Source organism: Macrobrachium nipponense, chromosome 12, assembly GCF_015104395.2.
Source record: "Macrobrachium nipponense isolate FS-2020 chromosome 12, ASM1510439v2, whole genome shotgun sequence".
Classification (NCBI taxonomy): domain Eukaryota; kingdom Metazoa; phylum Arthropoda; class Malacostraca; order Decapoda; family Palaemonidae; genus Macrobrachium; species Macrobrachium nipponense.
In genome coordinates this window covers 86,890,961-86,908,460 of record NC_087205.1, presented here as the reverse complement: position 1 = coordinate 86,908,460, position 17,500 = coordinate 86,890,961, and the positions used below count along the sequence as shown (strand labels likewise).

Genomic DNA, 17,500 nt, shown 5'->3' with positions numbered 1-17,500 from the left:
TATAATAAAATAAACACGCAGAACAAAGAGAGACAAAAAAGTTAAAAAAAGAGAGAGAGAAAAAAAAACAGGGAAATGCACACCTACGGGGAAAATGATAAAAGCGTCGTCGAAGACGTTGGGCGAATGATGAAACAGCGTCATTCACGAAATCAATTTCATCATGTGAGAGGAACCAGAAGGGAGAGAGGGTGAGTAGATGGATGATGGGGTTAGGAGGCAAGACGGGAATCGGGGATGTACATTAACAGAGTGGAGTAGTTGAGAGAGAGAGAGAGAGAGAGAGAGAGAGAGAGAGAGAGAGAGAGAGAGAGAGGAGGTGGAAGTAAGGGGGGCGTCATTCGATACCTTCACGACAATATTGACACAGGTCCCACACCCAACGCTTGGTGCTGCTGACGCTTCTCCTCCTGCCGATACGGGCCAAATCTTTACTCCCTGAACGAAATCCAGCCAAATCTAAATAAATCGTAGAGACTGGCTCATGCAGGCAATGAGGAAGTCAGAGTCAATCTCTCTCTTCTCTCTCCTCTCTCTCTCTCTCTCTCTCTCTCCAAACTAGTAAATGCAGTAGGGTACTCTTCAGGTCCGTTTTGAACCTTTGCTGATTCATTCATCACTTACGTGACAGTATTGATGATTATGCTGTAATAAATTTTTTTTTTAATTCTGCAGTACCAGGCTGCAGATTTTAGAGAAACGTTGATAAATTCTGTTTCTCTTGGATCTAAAGACGTACTTTTAATAAAAAAAATCAGAATATAACTAGAATGTAACTGGCTAAAGGTTAATTTATGAAGTAAATAAATGCACCCAGATCTCCATCTCACAAAGCCCTCTGGAGATCGATCAAAGGAATCAAAGAAAGAGAAAAAATTCGGTAACACGGATTACTAATGATAAGACAACCGAAATAGAAAAAGAGGAATTGGAAAAATGGGCAAGATAAAAAGAAGTGAGAGTACTGTGGGTGGAAGAGAGGTGTCAGGCCGGTGATAGACGAGGCGGTCAGCAAAGACTCGGTGTTTGTCTAAGAATTACCAGGGGCGCCTGTTCGGCCACCGCACAGGCTGAGGTGAGACGCCTTCGTGAGATCCACACGCCACACACACACCTGGGGAGGAGGAGGTGGAGGAGGAAGAGGAGGAGGAAGAGGAGGTCCAAGGAAGAAAAAGTTAAAAGATTCTGATGAACTTCTGCCATTGGATACCTAAATAGTCATCCACCTCAAAAAACAACACATAAAAACAAACTATTATACTTATATATACATATATATATATATATATATATATATATATATATATTAATAATAATATATATATACACATATATACATATATATGATATGAGAGAGAGAGAGAGAGAGAGAGAGAGAGAGAATACGATTTTGTTTGGCAAAAGTTTAATATCCACTACATCATTCATTAAGGAGCAATAATTGCTAGCTTATGGACGCCCCCCCCCCCCCCACACACACACTATATATATATATATATAATGGGTTGAGTATGATTTCGTAAATGTGAAATATCTCAATTTCACTTAGTATCACGTTGATAAATGCATGTATGCATGTATGTATGTACGTGTATATAAATATATGTAAATATATACATACATACACACACACACACACACACACACACACACACACACACACCACACAAATATATATCTATATAATATATATATATATATATACATATATATCGTATATATATAATGTTGTATATAAATCAGTTATATATATATTATTTTAACATCACTAAAGGAATGGGAAATGAAGTTCATCTCTACTAATATCTCCTTTCTCACTCCCTCTCTTTCGATTTCTCCAACTCGTTACCAAATATTTCACCCCGGTGCTCTCTCTCTCTCTCTCTCTCTCTCTCTCTCTCTCTCTCTCTCTCTCTCCGACAGATATCTAACAGAATATAATCATTTACAAATTTATATTCCCATCACCTCGAAACCCTAGTTTAATCAATATCAGGCACGACCTCGGACGATCAACCAACGTGTTCGAAAGACAACCGTGAATCTCTCTCTCTCTCTCTCTCTCTCTCTCTCTCTCTCTCTCTCTCTCTCTCAACAGTTAATTCCACTTTCTCCCGTCCTCTAAATTTCATCGCAACCCTTTGAAAATCAATTTTCTCACGGCTGTAACCCTTACCAATCCCCCATCACCCACATCCCTACCCAAAACCAATCCCCATTCATCCATATCCCTACCCACAACCAATCTCCAATCCCCCACATCCCACCCAAAACCATCCCCCTATCTCATACCCTACCCAAAACCAATCCCCATTCATCTATATCCCTACCCAAAACCAATCCCCATTCATCTATATCCCTACCCAAAACCAATCCCCATTCATCTATATCCCTACCCAAAACCAATCCCCATTCATCCATGTTCCTACCCAAAACCAATTCCAATCGTCCATATCCATGCAGCAAAACCAATCCCCCAATCACCTGCTTATCTTTAACCCCAAAAAAAATCATTCACCTTCCATCTAAATCCCCCAAAACCAATTCCTCAATCCTTCCCTACCCACACCACAAAAATCAATCACCCGGAAACCAATCCCCAAATCACTTACCCATCCTCAACCACCCAAAAAATTCATTCAATCCCTATCCTAACCCCCATCAAATCCAATTCCCCTATCCTCTCCTACCCATACCCCAAAAACCAATCACCCAATACCCCCTTCTAACTAGGAAACCAATCCCCAAATCACCTGCCCATCCTCAAACCCAAATAAAATCATTCACCCCCCCCCCTCCTAACCCCCTCAAAACCAATTCCCCTGTCCTCTCCAGTAAACCAATCCCCTCCCATGCACCCACCCGTCCGAAACCCCCAAGACTTACAACATGCCAACTCGCCCACCACCAGTCACACTCCATTGGTCAGTGAGCATCCTCGTATTAATTCACAGATAAGGAGATGACGGCTACAGACGAACAGTATCAGCGGGAGTTACACCAAAAACAAAGAGTCAGGACCGCCCGTAGGGACGCCCTGGCACCACGGCAACCTTTTCCTTCTCCTTCTCCTCCTCCTCCTCCTCCTCCTCCTCTCTCTCTCTCTCTCTCTCTCTCACTCTCCTTCTCTTCCCATCTTCTCTCGACGAAGGAGCAGAGACAAGACGCTGCCCAAGCCATCATCATCCCCTCAATGATCAGAATCTATTTGCCTCCGCCAGCAGGAAATTTCTGCCTCTTGGGCGTCCTGACACCAACAATAAGGGATTTATTTTGATCGGAAAAAAGGATAATGGATTTAATATATTAACGATAAAAAAACTCTTAAGATTTGAAATACATAAATGAAAATGGGAATGATGAAGGGTTCTGGTTTGAGGGTATTAAAATCAAAGACCTTAACTTTTAACACTGCCGCATTTAAAGATAATGGGTTTAAGGTATAATTAATAAGAGACTTTGAGTTTGAAGGTCTCAGCCCTTAAGGATTTTGAATTTAAAGCACCGGCGGTAAGTGGTTCAGTTTTAAAATGTAAGCGCGCTAAAGGATTTTGATTTTAAAGTATCGCTGATAAGAAAATTTGAATTTTTCTATTTGATGACCAAAAATAATAACAAGGTCAAATATTACCATTTACATTTAATCTCAAACTATCGAAATAACCAAGGAACTCACAGAGCAAACTTTGACAGCACTTACAAATCTCTTCGACTATACAATTTGAGGGATATACTCGACGCAAATTTTGATTTACGGAAAACAGATTTTTATAGCAAGGTCAAATCACTTAAAGTTTGCGATTTTTTTTTTTTTGGCGAGTTTTAGAATTATAATTCTATAAGGATAGACGTAATACGAGTTTCCATAAAAAATGAGAACCGATTCCAGCACCTTAGTATGATGATATCTGGAGAATAATTACCCCCCTCGCTCTACCATTGCAAAGTTTTTTTTTTTTTTTTTTTTTTTTGGTTTTTTTTTTTTTTTTTTTTTGGAAAACCCCATTTTTTTTTAAACACCAAAGGAAGTTAGTGATAGGATAAAACATTGATATTCGGGAATTTTCGTCCCCAGAAGGGTGTCACAACAATAACTACAATGTTTCTGACACATGAAATTCGTGTAAAGAAATTTTTTTTTTTTTTTTTTGGCTACGTAAAGAGAGAGCAAGAAAGATGTCGATGACTGAAAACAAATTAAAAGCACTACAAACAACTTGATATTATCTTAATAGAAAGCATAAAAGCAACAATTCTTAAACAGATCCACATGCTAAATTTTGTTGCATTATAAAACTAATTTCTCGATTACACCCCAATTTTACTATTTTAATTTCGCATTTCTCTTAATCACAGCTAAAACAAAAATAACGAACTAGATCTCCCGTAAGGCTCAAAAGCGTCGGTCTGCTGCTGTGCCCACAAAGTACAGAGAGAGAGAGAGAGAGAGAGAGAGAGAGAGAGAGAGAGAGAGAGAGAGAGAAATTTTGGTATGCATCACGACGCCCCGACACCGAGCTGCGTACAACTATGGCTCAGAGTTACTTCGATCGTCTATCTCCGAATCAGCGAATTCCATTAACTACGTATCATGAAGGTTAAGTGTTCGATTTTATCTGTCCCGCTTTGTAAATTCCTCTTGACTTATGGGAATCTCAAAATGCAGTAGCCGCTTGCTATATTTATGTTTTTTTCTTTAATTTATTCATGGGTAAGGAAAGTCCAACGATATGCCATCGCCTGAATTATTTACCATCGCTGCTTGAAAATCTTCAGCAGCAGAATTTGCATCATGATGCCGAGTAATGAGAATGAGAAATAATGCATAATTCAACTAAAGACGAAGGAAGAAATAAACGTTTGAAGTTTTTATTATTTTTTTTCTATTGTCTTAACGAAGGGGTAATGGAAAGATGAAAACCGAGAGAGGGCAGCGGGGAGGAGGACGAGGAGGAGGAGGAATAAGAAAAAAAAACCCCGAAGAGGGGGAGGGGGTCAGTACCTGTGATCTTCTAGGGTATGGGTGTTACCTGCCTCTCTCGCTCACTCACCCACCAGGGGGCACCCAAACCGACACCCATGACAAAGTTGCCGCGCCGTTTGTTGGTTTTTACTAACGAAAACTAACGACCAGACAAAAGCATAGAAGTCCATTTCCTTCCAGACATGAGGTGTTGGGCGATTGGGAGCATGAAGGGCGTGTGTCTTACGGGATCCCGATGGGCGGCGCGTCCATCTAGATAACACTTTCTCAATTAAGGTGGTGCACAGCCCACCGACGCCTAAGAGAGTTCCTTTCTCGTAGGCACTCGGCGCCCACCATCTCGGAGCCGTCTTTGGGGTCACGTGGGCGTGGTCTCCGGTTGGTGACAACTGCAAGTCACACTAAAGCACTGCAAATTGCACAGCCATGATGAGCGGTTGCAGTGTTGAGGTGGGGGCTCCTCTGCGGGGTGTTTGGCCTGCCAGCCCTCCTGCCGAGGTACTGACGGCCAGGAAGGCTACACGAAAATCAACTCCCTCCCTCCACACCCCAACAGGATCCTCTAACCGCCCCTATCTCTTGCCTCAACTCCTCCTCCTCCTCCTCCTCCTTCTACCTTCCAAGTCCTGTTCCCCCGCCGCCCCTTCTTTTTGGACCCTTTCCATTCTTTAGGCTTCTCGTGCTGTTATAACATTAACATGTTTACCTTTTCTAACTACAAAAATAAAGCAGGCAGGTTTCATATCAAGATCCATTCAAAACTCATGCCTGATGCATTCATCAACACAGGTCTAGGTATTATTCTTCCTCCCCTCTCTATCTGTCTGTCCTTTCTTGTCGAACTGAGAGATACTGCAGCCTATCGATCGGACGTAATTATATTACTAAAATACGTCGATTAAACAATCTATCAATACTATTTACTACGAGGTCATCCATTTTGACCTTTCCCTCCCATTACTCATCGACACTTGTTGTGGAAAGTTCAAAAATAGACTGGATAAAAATAGCAACAACCGTGAGCACAATACTCACACGACTATCACCAATCACTAGTGGTAAGTAGCGACAGGGTTAGATTACGCTCAAGAACGAATCTGTTCTACACAAAGCTTACTCGATGTGAACCAGGATTTAAAATCCAGCTGCACTCTAGCTAAAGCCAAGTAAGAGTGCTCGTGCGCACGTGCAAGTAGTGCGCTCGTCAATACGAACGCAATCACGAATTACTGACGGCGGAAGAACCGACTCGAAATCGGCAGCAATTTACTCCCTGGTCAACAACTGACATCGTTAATCAGCAGCAATCACATCCTTTGACGTCACGCTGATCAGGTGATTAATCAGAGGTGTCCATCGAGGTCAGGTCTTCAAGACAAGATATAAGAGAGAGAGAGACTAATAAAATAATCATTTCTCTCTCTCTCTCTCTCTCTCTCTCTCTCTATATATATATATATATATATATAATATATATATATATAATGTACATGCATATGTGTGTTAGTACAACTGCCCTCTTATAAAAAAAAATAAACTGTTGTCATCCCCCCCCCCTTTCCCAAATATCATCGAAATAAAAAAAAAGAGAAAGAAAGCAATATCACCATGGGAGTCAGGCATTTTTTCTTTTATCTTCGGAACCCCCAAGAGTTTTTGCTTTTCATTCTAAACCCCTCACACTCCCTCCCTCCCTCTCACACCCGCTCTCCCCGCCCAAGGCCTGCCAGGCCTTCAGCAACATAAAGCGTAGAGTAATGAGGCGTTCCCCGAGGTGAGAAACTACCCCCTAGCTCGGGAAGACTTGAAGTTCTCGCACACCTTCGTAAATTTTCAATAAAGCCCCGGAGATTACACGTTTGAACAGCCTATCTGAGGGTCGTAATGCACCTCCCTCTCGAGAGGCTTCCCGCTGTCACGTTCCTCTCTCATTTGCATATTAATGTACAGAGGAAAGAGGTAAATTGAGAGAGAGAGAGATGGCGGGAGGGGGGTGGAAGGAGGGGAGGGCGCTGAGGCAGATGAAGTGAGCGAGGAATGGGTACACAGTATTTAATATGGGAAACGAACACTATATATATATATATATATATATTGTATTATACCATTTTACACTGTGTAATAACAATGAAAAAGTGGATTGAAATTTACTCGTAAAGGAATGCCCACTTCTAACATTTTGAGAAAAGGAAGAAGAAGAAGAAGAAGAAGAAGAAGAAGAAGAAGAAGTAGAGGAGGAGGAGGAGGAGAAGGAGGAAGCGATCCTGGACGGAGCCAAGGCAAATTGGAGAGGATGCAGAGGAGAAGTTGAAGCCTCCATGCGGCGCTGAAGATATTAGGGTCGCGACCTCTGGTGGCGTGTCATGTAATGTACCCTCCTCGCTTTGTCTTTTATTGATTATTACACACGTATTTTTGGATGGATGGTACGATGGATGGATGGCTCAGTTTGGAGGAAGGGACGACTTGTTGAGGCCGAGTGGGGCCACTCTGATGGAAGTTCGAAGGCCCAGGAGGTAGGGGTGTGTTTTTTTTTTTTTTTTTTTTTTTTTCGGGACATCTGGATGGGGCGGGTTCGCGCAGATGATTTAACGCAGGGACTGAGCGAAGGAACAGCCAAATGATTACACATAAAAATAAATGGAAAGAAGATAATTGAAATAGACAGGAATGTTGTTTTGAAAATGGAGAGAGGGGGGCGGGATTAATACCTGGAAGGTAAGAGTGGGTGATAAATAGGAAAGACGAGACTTTGAGGGATGAAAGGAATGGAGAAAATGCAATAAGGCATTATGTAAAAAATAAGGACACTTTTAATAAGAACAAACAGTACAAATGATGGAAAGGATGAGGAAATCAATTAGACTAAGGTCATTATTTGGAGACGGCAAAAATATAGATGAACGAGGACATGATTACAAAAAAGAGAGGAGGATTAGCAAAGCTGAGGTAATAAACTCAGATACGCTGAAAAAAAAAACACATGTAGTGCAAATTAAGCTCTTTGACGCTTATGATACCAAGTAAACATAAAACACTAAAATCTTACATTTGATTCTAACAAATCAATCCTTTGCGATCCCCTTGTAACCTGGGTGTATCTACAACGCCTATTAATCTCACCTTCGTGATAAGGAAGTGGATGACAAAGAATATGATAAAAAAAGGTAAATATTACAATTGAGAGAACGGCAATACCCGATAAATAAGAAAAAAAAATGGAAAGTGAAAAGAAAACGTGAGACAAAACACTACTCCCAATTTGTAGACAATCACGACCTGACTGCGCGCGCTAATATTTCCAAAATTTGCGCGCAGAAGAGTACTCTCTCTCTCTCTCTCTCTCTCGTGTTGCGCGTCGGTCGTAGCAGTATTCGTCGTCGTCGTCATCATCATCGACTGGTGTTTGTGGCCGCAGCGAGGTGTTGTCCCCACCGAGGTGTGTTGTGCGACCCGGCCAATCAGCGCTCTCACTGTCGCGGCCCCACCTAGCCAATTAGTCATGCATCCTCCCACGGCGTTGCCAGATCTTATAGAAATGTATGTATGTGTATGTGTATATATATACATATATATATATATTATGTATGTGTATATACATTCATACATACATACATACATACATACATACATACATATATATATATATATATATATATATATATATATATATATATATATAAACACACATAATGTATATCTATATATATATATGTATATGTATATATATATATATATATATATATATATATATATATATTATACACGCACATATATATATATATATATATATAATATATAATATATATTATATATAAACACACACACACATTTTACACACATATATATATATATACATATATTTATACACCCACACACGACGCGTGTGAGAAATAAACCATAAGGAATAAGAATCATTCCGCAAAATAGTTTATCTATATTCCCGGATATCGCAAACCTGATACGGAGGAATAAAGGAAAAAAAAACAAAATGATGAACACGATACAAATACCCATCCGACCTCGAGGGTCACACGACCGGGCGATACAACGAAATCGATTTGGATGTCAGGACCTAGATCCACCAATTGCACTTGGGGCGTCTTGGAACATCTGCTTAAACTGTATTAGCCTTAAAAGGTTCATTCTTACAGTTACCCTTAGTGAAAAGAGACTACTACACTAGCTCTACGTCTCTCCCCGGAGTACGAAACATCAATAAAGAAAGAGGAACTTCTTACACGCTGACGAGCTCCCAGTAACGCCCTACAAGTTTACGCTTCTGTCATCATGACGACGGCCTCCATTATTCAGGCCTTTCGTGGACATGATATACCATTTCTTGTAAATAGTATTTATTACAATTACTTAAATTATAATTTATCATTCCACTCTTGTTCCCGATGCCTGTTTTTTTTTTTTACTGGTATCAACCACCCACATCAACATTATATAAAAAATTCAAGAAGAGAGAGTTTACTATGTCAATATTTGTTAAAATAAGAGTTCAGTCTCTCAATATTTCGTAAAAATTTGAAAGTAGGAAGAAAAACGAATAACAATGTTCAGTTGAAGCAAAATTATTAATATTATTATTATTATTATATTTTACTTATAGTTGACACAAATTTGGCTTAGATCACTTTCAAGCAAGGTCATGGTATATATGAAAACTTGCTTTAACCAAAATGCTAAAAATAGTAGCCTTCACATTCAATAATTAGATTATTCGGAGAACAAAATGCAGTTAATTTGCCTTATACCAGCTCTCACAGGTGATGCCAACACGTCAATAACAACGTATGAAAAACATCAATAATAATAATAATAGTAATGATAATAAAAATAATAATAATAATGTATAAGGATCCTCAAATATGGTGATAATTATACAATATAATGTAAAAATATACATGAACTATAATAATAATAATAATAATAATAATAATAATAATAATAATAATAACAGGCACGATCCCAAGATCCCTGAAAAGGAATCTAGAAAAACTAGAGGCTGAAGTAGCTCCAGGACTCATGCAGAAGAGTGTGATCCTAGAAACGGCGCACATAGAAAGAAAAGTGATGGACTCCAAAGGAGGCAGGATGCAACCCGGAACCCCACACTATAAATACCACCCAGTCGAATTGGAGGACTGTGATAGAGCAAAAAATAAAAAAATAAAAATAAAAATCAAATAATAATAATAATAACACGCATCCTATCCCTCTTGAAAATAGTACGATTAAATCAAACGAAATAATGTGTCGCTGCGCGAAAAAAACAGAACAAGCAAACAACAAGCATATGCAAATGAAGTGTTGAGCTGGCGATGCTATCCGCAGCATCTCAGCAATGCATTGACAGTTGGGGCAGATGTTGAAGCCATTATAATCCGCCATCGGGCGACTCCAGCAAGAATTTATCGACTTGATCTCCCTATTATGGGAAAGATCTAAAAAAAGAAAAAGAAAAAATCCACAAGAATAAAAAAAATAGCAATAAATAAACGAAAAAAAAATCTTTCATTAGCTGACGTTTATCTATGGCAATTAGATAGTTAATCCGGGCTGTGTGGAAAGCAGCAGAGAGAGAGAGAGAGAGAGAGAGAGAGAGAGAGAGAGAGAGAGAGAGAGAGAGAGAGAGAGAGAGCACCTTGTAAAAAAGCCCACAATGCTATATATAATGTCACTGTGTCTGAGAAACATTAAAAGGTAATTCATGGCCGCCCTAAGTGTCACTTCAAGCTTGGCTCGATCTAAAATGTTAACCCCCCTCTCTCTCTCTCTCTCTCTCTCTCTCTCACACACACACACACACACACACCACACACACACACACAAACAGACACAAGCAGCGATTTAATCGACCTAATTATTATTTTTTTTTAGAAATCTTAACATAAATGAAGACATGAAAATCCTAATCTACAGCAATAAAAGTTAATTGGATTCATAACAATCTCTCCAAAACCTACATACATTTAGAAAGTACACGCATTTACATCAAGAAGTTTTCGTGCATACATAAAACGCGCCCAAATATACATATATAATACTTGTAATAAGAATACATAGTTTTTCTCATTTTCAACTATGCAAAATTATATTCGAGTATTTCACTGCTGTTCTTGGTACACGTACATTCGATTCACATTTAAATGAAGAGAAACTCGTTATATTTAAACGACAACAATAAATTCATCGTTCCTAAAACTTTACAGATTAGTACAGATACTTCCTCAACGCAAAAAAAAAAAAAAACTCAAGTTATAATAAATAAAAGCAGATCCATAATAGTAAAAAGATGTACCTATTATCCAATCCAAAACAACTCTGTCAAAATCGGTCAACATACGGACACAGTAAGACATACCAAGTAATTGACGATCGGCTAATGTTTTTAAAACCAGAAAAAATAATTTATATGAACCTAAATGTGAGTTAATATGGAAGACATGACGTACTCACATCCTGCTTTCAAGAGTTACTGGAACGGAGCAATATCATCATCGGCATTAAAAAAAAAAAATAAATAAAATAAAAAAAAATACCGCCTCAGGGTAAGTTTCCGGTAGACGAATCTAGCAGCACATTATCAGAGAACTCCCCACCCTCAAGGCCTACCTACGCACAAGGGCCACTGCTCCACCCCACCAGGGAAAAAAAGAAAGACAGAAAAAAAGAAAAAAGCCCTCGTTCCCCCTCCAAGGATAACTTCAAGTTGTTGTTCAACTTTGTCGGTGACGAATCCGTAATTTTTCATCTCTCTCTCTCTCTCTCTCTCTCTCTCTCTCTCTCTCTTGTGAAATGGGCGCCTTCGCTGTCTTCATTGTAATAAGATGGAGGACATTGCGCGCAAAAAAAAAAAAAAATAAAAAAGTTGGTTTCAGTGTAAAAAATTCACCGACGGGATAACGAAATGAGAGAGGAGAGAGAGAGAGAGAGAGAGAGAGAGAGAGAGAGAGAGAGAGTAGGGGATGGAAGTTTGGAAAGATGCGAGTTCGTTTTATAAACTCATATTTCGCTATGTGGACAACAGCAAAGGATGCGATGACACAAAAATAAATTAATTAATTAATTAAAATAAATAAAGTACAGGATGGAAACACAATATCAACATCAACGTCCATAGCAAATATTTTCAACGAAATGTCTGAAGAAGGAACAAACTTTTTTTATTTATTTATTATTATTATTTTTATTTTTTGCAAAATGAAAATTTAAAAAAATAAGTAAAACCGCGGTAATAATTCGATTTAATGCTCCAGTTATTTGTTTATAACCTTCCAATCTTTTTCCATCGAAATCATTCTCGTTATTAAATCCGTCACAAGTTTAACGGCTCATTGTGAACACTCTTGAATTAAAAATAATAGTTAAAAAGGATTTAAAACGGGCTACATAACATTACACGGAATGATCTTTCATAGTCCTTCTCTGAATTCCTCCAACAACCGCTTCCCCTTCATTCAACAACAATAAACTTGAAAATATTCATGCCGTATAAAGAAGTGAAACTCGAAAAACTGACCTCCATCTATTTAGAGGAAACGGAAAAAAAAAAACAAGGAAATGAAAATGTCACGAGAAGCGCGCATAACGAACGTGTTACCCAAGAGGCATTCACTTCGCAAAATTAAAAGGACAGGGTTATGAACGCGTGATTTAGCACCGTAATTCACACAATTACGATACAAATCGTGCTTTTTCACTCCGCGAATAACAGTTCCCGACAAAATCATAAATTACTCCGACGTCAACATAATCATTAGAACCGAGAGGCGTAAACGCGACGCGACTACAGAAGTCGTAATGTTATTCTCGTGATTTATTACATTTTTCGGTCAAAATGGGTATCATGAAAGGGGGGAGGGGGATAGGTGAGGGGGTAAATTGATAGGAGGGGAGGGAGGTGGCGGGGGGGGGGAGTTAAAGGGTCATGAGTGGTGTGTATGACAGAGGAAGCAAAGAAAGGAGAATTGTTTTTGATTACTAGCCTCCAGTGACACGCACGTGAGAATGAGCAGGAAGGAAAGGGGTTGAGAGAGAGAGAGAGAGAGAGAGAGAGAGAGAGAGAGAGAAATAACCAACATAAAACGATGGTTACTGCCTCGTCCATGCATGGCGTGAAGAGGCCAGAGACGGTGTGACGATGGGGCGTGTCAGTCCCAACCCACAGGAGTCATTAGGCCGAAAGTGTTTAGCAAAAACAAGAGGGGATTCGGTCTAATGACACTCCGATTGAGTAGCTGTCATGCACGACACTTCCGACGACTGCCATGCAACGTGCACTCACGCACATGCACGAACACATCACACACACAGACACACACACACAGCCAAACACTTCACTGAAACTATTTTAATTAAGGTGCAGACGGTCACATTCCTCTTATGCCTGAAGAAAGAGACTACCCTTCCTTTATGTCTTTCTTTAGGGTACCGAACTACCTCTTAACACACTATTTCATTTACAAACAGTATTAAAAGCAGTTCCTTTGAATTCATTGACTTCAACGTGATTATAAGTGCAAAAAAGAGGGAGAAAGAGAAAATACAGAAACCCCGAAAAATCGTATCCCAGTTCTACGACTTGGGAGTCCTTCGTACGCGCTCACGAACTACAACAGATGATGCCATTAACAGCAGTTAAACACCTGCCCCAGTGCCACCCAACAAACTATGACACACCTGTCAATGACATGTGTTGATCCTCTTCTAGCCACTAAGCAGCTCAACACCTGAAACACCTGTTTCTACGCCGCTTATACCCAGAGTCAACTTATAATTAAGACCTGAAGGGGGCTATGCAGGAGGAACGTTGATATTACTATAAATTTTAGGCAAATATATTGTTGCCAAGTGTTTTATATAGCGCCTGCGAAATGTCCCTACTATAAGCAAGTTTAGTTCAATAGGTTTTTCAAAATGTTTTTATCACTGGGAAAAAAAAAACAAGTTTTTAAGATGAAAATTTACCATACACTATCACGTCCATATGATTACAGGCTGAGTCATAATTCTTCATCCCATCCCACAGAAACTGAAACAAAATACAGGTCTTCGTCATTCGTTTCACTTGGGAAAACATACCACGCAATTACGGACGACAAAGAAAAAAATGCCTAGAGCTCCTGTGAGTTCAGACTGACCAAGAACAAATAAATAAAACATGTGGCATATACTAGAAACAAATTAGTTCTTACGACAAAATGTTTAGTCTAATAGGTTCACCCCACTTTTCTCGAAACTACTACTCAAAACAAACCCCTCAGTGAAAAAAAAACATACGTTAATTTGATCATTAGTGCGTTTTCATTTCAAAAGTGAAAGCTGAAATATTCCCGCGAAAAATATAAACAGGTACTGCAACGCAGTAAACCGAAAACATAACTCAAAAACAGAGAAAGGAAAATAAAATTACTAATTAGCCATGGGACGCTTCTTTTGAGAGATAACTGTCGATTACATCTCTACTGGCGAAGCTACCGTCATATCCTGGAAACACTTGTGAATTGACACCTGTCTCTGACAGAGAGAGAGAGAGAGAGAGAGAGAGAGAGAGAGAGAGAGAGAGAGAGAGAGCATACGACGTTAAATCAGAAGATCGGTACGTAATGGACATAGACACACACTAATTGCGTCTTTATTTACATATGCCTTTTCATGAAACGTTTACAATAAAAAAAATTGAATAAGTACGAATTTAAGCCTTTGGCTAACCGGCTAATCCACACTCAGATGAATACGCGCAAGAGCGCACATATCAACCATACGTCTTTTCAAACTTGTACCACAAACTATTAAAAACCAACTTAGAAAGCCGAACGACACCAACACATAATACTTAAGAATTAGTTACTGCAAAGCCTGAGAAAAATTCATGCAATAAAATAAAGGCAGTTGAGAAACTCGTCTATGGTGATTGCGAGGTATTGATTAATCGCCATTTTGAAAAATACGTTCGCAGATCGTTAATCGCGCCACTCCATCAGACTCTCTCTCTCTCTCTCTCTCTCTCTCAGCTATTCATCAGCAGCCCGTTTCATGGGAGACTGAGTAGCGTCCATAAAATTAACAACGATAACAACGGATGATTGAAACGTGATCGGTAACGAGGCTAAATAACAGTTAACTTTAGATGAAAACCTCCCTAAACTCATTTAATTTTTTTTTTACCAGTTAAATGAGTCTGAGACTTTAAGCACAAAGTAACCAAACGACTGCTTAATGTGAAAAAACACACACACAAATACTCGTTTGTCTCTACAGCTGACAGGGAAAAGAAAAAACAGGACCGCTGGCGTGATATAAATTAGTCGCTAACATCTGATTGATGATATCAAAACCTCGCCTACATTTAACACGACGGCAGTGAGATATTCAAGGGAAAAGCGGCCTTAATGTCCTAAATATTAAGAGTCAATCGTGGTGGGTATCAAGATGGCATCCTACAAGGCGTTATTCTTCATTATCGGGACACGACAGCACGAGAGAGATGTCAAATTGTCCCCGTTTCAGTATCGCCCAGAAAAACATGTCCACGTATCGTGTTCTACCATCGAGAGAGAGAGAGAGAGAGAGAGAGAGAGAGAGAGAGAGAGAGAGAGAGAGAGAGAGACAATAATATCACTGAACTATTGCTGTATCCTCTTCAGATACCTATGCTGTTCAGTAAGCATGAATTATTCTTTCTGCAAATATTTTTTTTTTAAATAAAGTAAAACTTTATCTTAAAAAGAAGCATGTATCAGGATTGTAAAATGACAGGTTTTGGTAGGATTTGTTATTCAATGCATAGAGACCGCAGCTTGTTCAAAGAGAATATTATATAATAATAAGTGTGAGATTCAAAGAAAGAGAGAGAGAGAAAATCAAGTAAGTGATCGTGAGGATTAAATCATAAATTACTCGGCGGTTTAACTGATAAATATTTGAGGGTAATATCTCACATATCCTCTACAGATTTTCTAAAAGTATCCAATTCACAAAAAACTAATAACAAAGACAATAGGAATCACTGCAACTGTTATTTAAAATTACACTATATATATATATATATATATATATATATATATATATATATATTATATATATATATATATATATATACACACACATATATATATATATATACGTACATACATCAACATTGTTCAATACACTAAAAACAAAAGACCAACCAACAATAAAATGTTTTATGCAGTTTACAATTAAACTGGAAGCAAAGCAGCTGAAAACAGATGTCGGCAAACGCGAGAAAATGTTTAGAAGATCTAAAAGGTGCAATATACAGAAACTAAAAAAAAAAAAAGAAAAAAAAAAAGTTATCAGTTGCACATAATTCTGAAATGGAGAAAAGGCGCCGTCATTTACTGATGTTTGAGTCTATAAGATGCCCGTGTTTACGTCCACCCCCTCTGACGGTCGCCGGGACGTCACGCTGCGAGCTTGGAATGTTGAGAGGAGAGAGAGAGAGAGAGAGAGAGAGAGAGAGAAGAGAGAGAGAGAGAGATCTTCGTTCTTCGTTCACAAACGGAAGTGTGCACAAGTATAGCCTAATTGCAAGTGGAAATTTTTTAAACTATTCCTTATTAACGCACAACATACAGTTTAAGTTTCCACTACAACGAAGTATAACCATCTACTTTCCTGTAGAGACAACACTAACTACAAAAACTTTGCCAGTCACTTACCAACTAGGAGATACGGAGTGTATTATCTGGAAATGAAAGAGACATCTACCCATCCTAAAATTCTACGTGAGGAAAAACTACTACGAAGCTCAAATAGTGTTTTTTTTTTTTCTCAAGTGACCGCTCGGACACATTTTAAAAGAGATTTACGAAGTCTTAAAAATAGAAAAATCAAATACATAAAAAAGAGGCCCATTGGGTTTGGGGGTAGTAAGGGGCCACCACATTCTCCGGCCCATTTGGAAAAGACCCTTTGGAGTTGCCCTTTTTTTTTGGCCAAGATGAATGAAAAAGAGAGGAAGAGAGAGAAGAAGAGAGAAACTAAAAAGAATAAATTATGTGTTGCCTGTGTGACTTACCTTAGCTTCGGCTCCTCCCTGTTAGGAAGAGACAAAAAAATTGATATCACAACAGAGCCAGGAAGTCATTCATTATTTCTGGAGTGCGGTCTCTCTCTGGAATCAGCTCCAATTCAAATCTGGGGATTAATAATGAGCTGCATAAAAAACACTCCGTTACAGGCATATCAGTAATTACATTACCTCTACAGATTATCATAATACTCTGAACAATCCAATTACACAAGTATATGCTTTACTTCAATTTGCTACAATGGAACAGTATAATTTATCAAGAGAATAATGTAGTACCTTGAAATACATCGATATCCAGCTTACTCATACAATTCTTATAATAAAACAGAAAATCAATTACGGGGAAAATTTTTTCATTAGATTACAATGACAGAGAAATCTACTGGGAGAATTGAAACATGAATGCAGCAATAAAGGAATGTCATGCTGCATACGGATTTTCTTCT

The 17,500-nt window shown here is 38.8% G+C and overlaps 1 protein-coding gene across 5 annotated transcripts in view; it reads right to left on the bottom strand.

The window, feature by feature from the left end:
* The window catches only part of LOC135224638 (optomotor-blind protein-like), a 227,938-nt gene that overhangs the window by 113,397 nt on the left and 97,041 nt on the right, over positions 1–17,500 (bottom strand). For 4 of the 5 annotated variants that reach the window (XM_064263848.1, XM_064263847.1, XM_064263850.1 and 1 more), the window contains one exon: positions 17,040–17,057. The exons of the other annotated variant lie outside the window; for it this stretch is intronic. In XM_064263848.1, the coding sequence (XP_064119918.1) occupies positions 17,040–17,057 (18 nt within the window). The remainder of the gene's footprint in view (positions 1–17,039; positions 17,058–17,500) is intronic. 5 annotated transcript variants of the gene reach the window in all.